At 43.9% G+C, this 6000-nt stretch overlaps 1 protein-coding gene across 1 annotated transcript in view; it reads right to left on the bottom strand.

Moving 5' to 3' along the window:
• Nucleotides 1-510: 510 nt before the first annotated feature.
• The window catches only part of LOC143041108 (ADAMTS-like protein 5), a 33454-nt gene continuing 27964 nt past the window's right edge, over nucleotides 511-6000 (bottom strand). The window contains exons 8-10 of the mRNA XM_076212834.1: nucleotides 4113-4273; nucleotides 3286-3979; nucleotides 511-2814 (exon numbers count right to left, since the gene is read on the bottom strand). Coding sequence (XP_076068949.1) covers nucleotides 2381-2814; nucleotides 3286-3979; nucleotides 4113-4273 — 1289 coding nt within the window. The 3' untranslated portion in view covers nucleotides 511-2380. The remainder of the gene's footprint in view (nucleotides 2815-3285; nucleotides 3980-4112; nucleotides 4274-6000) is intronic.

Raw genomic sequence — 6000 nt, 5'->3', positions numbered from 1 at the left:
TAGCTAGGTACATTTCAACATACTAAGTTTGTGGACTTCACAGTTATAAAAAAATATGTGACATAACCAAAGTTTGACCAATGGGACAAAGCTGGTTTTGGGAAAGCATGAAAAGTTTGTTTACAAAGCTCTAGGTTAACACAACAGGTTGGAGTCACCAACACTGTATAGTAGTGATCAAAAGTCTTACACCATACTAAAGATTCTATGATAGAAATACTGTTTGTTGTTGGTGGCTTAGTATATTGTTTCCATATAATTACTTTTCTTTCTCCTCTCTCTATTTATTTTTTATTTATTTATTTTTGCTCCACCTCATGAATCATGACCCACAAAGCATGGGAGATACATAAGTACACCTAGTCTTTTCATCCAACACTCACCAACTGTCACTTGTGCCCACATTTGGTTCCAGGACATAAACCCATACTGGGAATTGGCCCAGGACCTAAAACACCACCAATTCCCAAAATGGGTTTATGTCCTGGGCCCAAACATCCACACAAGTGGCAGTTGGCGAGTGTTGGATCAAGAGACTTCCTAGGTGTGCATATACTGAAAAGCCTTTTAAGAAGGCCAAATCAAATCATACACCCATTCAACATATATTCGTTATCTTCCCTCTCCCATCTCAGCTCCTTGTAAATGAAGGTTCATCCCTTCTCTTGCCACACTGTTTGGGTCAAAAGCAATGCAGGGGGACACAGCACCTCTGCAGGAAAATCTGACAGATGGGCTGATTCATTACATGAAGCTAGTTATATAGAAAAAATACATCAAATTATTGGCAGTACATAATGCATTTACATTGTGAAAATCAAAGTGGTTCCAAACTCCCCACATCAGCTTCACTGTTGCTGTCCAAGAGGTGAATAGTCTTCAGAGGTAGCCTCAATAGTGCAGTCCTGTAGGCTGGCATACGGTTCCCAGACCAAGTCTAAGCTGTCAAAATAGTGATAGACAAGATCATCTGGTGGTTTTCATCAACTTTCCAAGTACTGCAGTGTTCTCTGGGACGAGAATACCACCACTGTGTTCCCTAGCACATCATGAAAGGTGACTAAGTAGGGTGACATAAGGAGACTATGAACCTCCTCCTATATAATTCTCCCACAAAGAATCAAAACAAATTTATGTTTTGAGTGCCATTACCAGAAGGGAGATTGAGGTCTTCATGTATGTGGCTATGTTTATGCTTGAATTCTGCAGAGTTCCGAGTGGGTCAGGACATGATTTGCAGAAAACCCCAACAAAGATCTCAATGAAGTTTCTGCCGAAGAACCCAAGGACCATGTCTTCACCCCCTGCGATGTCCAAGACGGTGTGAGACTCGAAGGTTCTTGGACCCAAGAACTGACTGAGGGAGGATGATAGCCTCAGCTAGGTTAGATTAACCTATACTGGCTTAGATCACTCGGTTCCTATCTACTCCACTCCCAGAAACTGTCCTGAATGAAACCAAGCGCCTTGACCATCCTGGGTCCACCTTCATAGACTTTTTGTGCAAAAGCCTATATTTTTTATGAAAAAATATCGAATTTTGTTTTATAAAAAGTCTAGATTTTTATAAAAAAGGTTTGATTTTTATAGAATACCTAGATCTTTAAAAATATATATAGATTTTTTATAAAAAAGACTTTTTTCTATAAAAAGCCTAGCACTTTATACAAAAACCTAGATATTTTTAAACAAAAGCCTAGCACCCTCTTTTGGGTGGCCTCATATGGGGTACCGAATGTATAAAACATAGTGACACCCCTATGGACCAGAGTCACATAATGTTTTTGAATGTTTGGAAACTCGTTTCCACTCAAAGAAATGTTTATGACTTATGACATTTACTGTCCCTCCTTTCTGCCTGATGCTTTCCTTATATCTCTCTCCTTGAATAACTTCTCCGAGTCCACTTCTTCAGCAGAATATTGTCCATAAGCCTAAGCACAAGCTGAAATGCAGGCGACGCAGCACAGAGCAAAGGCGTCTAGACTTCCTGTTGTTGAATTGAAGTACAGCTTGAACTTCTCTCACTTGAAATGCTAAGGTAGTACATCTAGAAGGATTTCAAGTGACAGAAAAGTTCAAATTTTACTTCAATTCAGCAACAGGAAGCCTGCCTTTGCTGCGTCGCCTGTGTAACCTGCGTCTCAGTTTGCGATTAGGCTAAGGATAGAAGTACCAATTAATTCTGACGTGGAGGAGGACGAGGGGCCTGGAGACTTCGCGTCCACGAAGAACTCCACTTCCCCGAACTCTAACTCACTTCTCGAACTCAAAGTGAAGAACCTCCTCCCGTGAAGGAAGAAGGGAACCTTGACCTTCAGGATCAAGTCCCCGGGGCTACGCTCCCGACGTCGCATCAAGGAACCTCGCTCACGTGTCGCTACGTGACGAGACTGTAGCTCTCGGAGTTCGCCGTCAGGAGAACGTCATTCGACTGTTCCTCCTCCTCCTCCTCCTCCTCCTCCTCGTCCTCCTTCTGTCTGAAACGGAGGTTCCTCCTCCAGGGCCTACAGTGCCTCAGCTCGTCCCTCCGCATGCGGAGAATCTTTGCTAATGCGCGGGGCTTGAACCTCCTGACGTAGCTCCCTCGACCGATCACCAACCGAATTTCTCGGCCCCCTCGGGAAGTGTCCGTGCGGCCCATCAGGAGGTAGGTTCTCCCAGGGCGGAGCCTGGGACACCCACAGGCGTTGTCCACCCAGAGGAACTCTTTGTGGAGGAGCGGGACGGTGTTCTTGTACGACTGTTGGATGAAGACCACATGGCGGTGCTCCGATCCAAGCACCTCGCTGCTCTCCACCTGCACACGCGAAACTGCAAGAATTAGAAGAAAAAAATCCAAAAGAAATATAAAAAACATGATTGGATAAACTAGAAATGTTTGCTGTTTGGCTATAAGAAAGCATTGTTTTAATTTGAATAAAGTTCACTTAATATTTTTGAGTGCGAAGGTTTTATGAATATTTACAAATTCCCTAAAACTCACTGATGTAGAATTCAACAAAATTTGTATCAGAAACGGCCTCCTCATGTGTGTATGTATATATATATATATATATGTGTGTGTGTGTGTGTGCGAATTGACAAGTGTTAGGAAAAATATAACGAAAAATAACATTCTTGTACATAGGAGAACCCCTTTACTATCTAAAGGGTGCCAGGACGATGAATAAAATCACCTGGCGACAGGAAGCATATAGGAAAAAGTGCCACCCGGCAAGGAAGAGGGTAAATGAAGGAATTCATTAGAATTAGTTTATTGGTTAATCAATGAAAATCGCTTACCAAAGTCACTGGTGCAGAAGCTTTCTTTTGTCTTCTTGATTCTCTCACAGGGTTTGCAACCAAGGCCCTCCTCCTCCTCCTCCTCCTCTTCCTTCGAAGTCGTCTTCTTTTTCTTCTTCCTCTTCTTTTTCTTCCCCTTCCTCTCCCAACTCTCTTTTGCCTTGTCCTTCCTGCCACCTTCCCCTCGCTGGCCCGACCCCATGGGATCTTCCTGAGGACGCGACTCTGAGGAAATGACGGTCAAAGAGGAACCTGATGGAGAGGAGCCGAGGGAAGTCGTGGAGGAAGGGCGTCCCCCTCCAGAGCCCCCCGTCCTTGGGAGGGGAGGAACTCCCCCTTCCCCTGGGGAGGACCATGGGCGTGGTGGAGGTCGAGGGGGAGCCTCAGGCCGCGGGAGAAGGTTGTCCTCTGGCCCGAGGTCGAAGGTCGTCTTTCTGCGGGAATCCTCCTCGGAGCGGTCGTGCCCGCTGGGAAGGAACTGCCTGAAGGAGGCGATGGTGGGGACCGTGGGTGGTCTGGAGGTCGTGCTCGAGTGTCGATGGATGGAGGACGAGGTATGAGGCGGAGAGAAGTCCCTGGAGGAGGTGGTGGGGAGTCTGTTGTTAGAAGATTTGACCTGAGGAGGAGCGAGGAAGGGAGTTTTCGGCGTCCAGTACTCGTAGTAGACGCCTGGGTTCGACTCCCGTAGGAGAACCTGGAGGAGGAGTCAGGTTTTGAGATATTCGAATTGTGTAAAAGAATATATATATATATATTTATATATAATATTTTTTTTTTTTTTTTTTTTTTTTTCCCTTCTAACTCGCACTCCACGGAGTGTTACTTACCATGAGTGTGAGGTCCTCGGTGGTCGGGCCAAGGGCGAAGAGGTTCTCCGACTCATCGTGGGCCCTCGAGTAGGAGAAGGAGGTGCCCGCGGCGTTGAGGTCGCCAGGCCAGTTGATCAACCAATCACCGTTGAGGATATATTTGTTCCCAGATTTCAGCGCTGAGGGGAGATGGTGGCAAAGGACAACAATAATAATGATGATAGTAATAATAATAATAGTAATAAAATTATAACTAAAATGAAAGTAATAATAATGATGGTAATAGAATTATAATTAAAATGAAAATAATTGTAATAAGAGTCATAATAATGATAATAACAATAATGATATTAATGACGAATTGATGATAATAATAATATGAAAGTAATAATAACAACATTAGTTGTTGCCGTCGGGGGTCCCCGCCCCTGTAGATTTTTCTGGAGAGGAACCTTGTTTCGTACGTGTGGAAGATCTTGGGCCCAATTCGGAGACCGAGTGCCAGCCCCTCAGGGCCGCACCTCCAAATGGAGAAGGGAGATGAATCTCTCGCACGTCCTGTTTAGCGTCCAGTGGTTCTTCCAAAGTGAATAAAATCGTCTGGCGCAAAAAACAGTAGGCTTAAAGGTTCAACGCACGCACACGCTCACACTCTCAAAACACATAGTAATCAATACATCTTCTGTGATAACCTAATACCCATTCTCTCTCTCTCTCTCTCTCTCTCTCTCTCTCTCTCTTTCTCTTGCTATTCTCCCCCACAATATTACTTGTTTATACCACTTATTCCTCCTCCCCATCTCCTCCTCCTCCCCCTCCTCCTCGTCGTCCTCTTCTTCCAGTCGTTTCCTCCACAATTAATGACGTCACGGGAGGGCCAAAGAAAACGTTGATTGGGCCCCAGCGGACACAATGACGGGAAGAAAACGTTTAAAACGTTCATCAAAGTGTGAAAGCTGAAAGAGGGCACCCACATGTCAGCATTTTTATTTATTTTTACTTTTATAATCTCTCTCTCTCTCTCTCTCTCTCTCTCTCTCTATATATATATATATATATATATATATATATATATATATATATATATATATATATATATACATGTGTGTGTGTATGTGTGGTGATTTTATGACCAATGGATTTACAAGCTACGCCACTGGGACAATCGTACAAAAGTAATTGAATAATTCCCGCGAGGACATTCGCATGGTTTAGTATATAGTCCCGATTTCATCGAGTCTTTATTCAGGCGAGACATCCGACAAGTTGTGAATTTATGAAAAATGGATTTAGAATATGCTCATCATTCCCACAATGCAAGGGAACGATTAGGACAGCCAAGAGTTCCAGTACCAGTGAAGTAGGTTCTAAATCTATTTGTCATCAATTCACAACTTGTCGGATGGCTCACCTGAACGCAGACTCGATGAAACTGAGACAACAGCTAAAGAACACGTATGGACAAACTAGAAATATTTGCTGTAGGGCGATAGTAGAACACTGTTTAATTTGAATGAAGTTATGAAATTAACTCGATGAAAACCTACATAATAATTCACCGTGTAAATGTCGTTGTTGGAATTGGTCATTTCCTTTTGTACCATTGTCGTGGTCTAGCGGTTAGCGTCTTTGCCTTGTGCTACCGATTAGCACAGTCAAGGGTTCGAGTTCCAGCTGCGTTGCTTCTAAACCCATATATATATTATTCTAGATAAATAAGAAAATATTAGGTTTACACTTCCCCACTTATTACACACACACACACACGACTCGGTGGCGCGTTTGGTAGAGCACTGGACTGGGAAGTACGGTGGTGCTCGCAGTACCTGGTTCGAATCCTGCCCAGGGCTGAAATTATATCGGTATCGCTGCGCTTCGGGTCGTTTCTCTGATTCGTGGGCGGGGA

Source organism: Oratosquilla oratoria, chromosome 30 (genome assembly GCF_046742065.1).
Source record: "Oratosquilla oratoria isolate Oo_2021 chromosome 30, ASM4674206v1, whole genome shotgun sequence".
Lineage (NCBI taxonomy): Eukaryota > Metazoa > Arthropoda > Malacostraca > Stomatopoda > Squillidae > Oratosquilla > Oratosquilla oratoria.
This window is presented reverse-complemented; position numbering and strand designations above follow the sequence as displayed.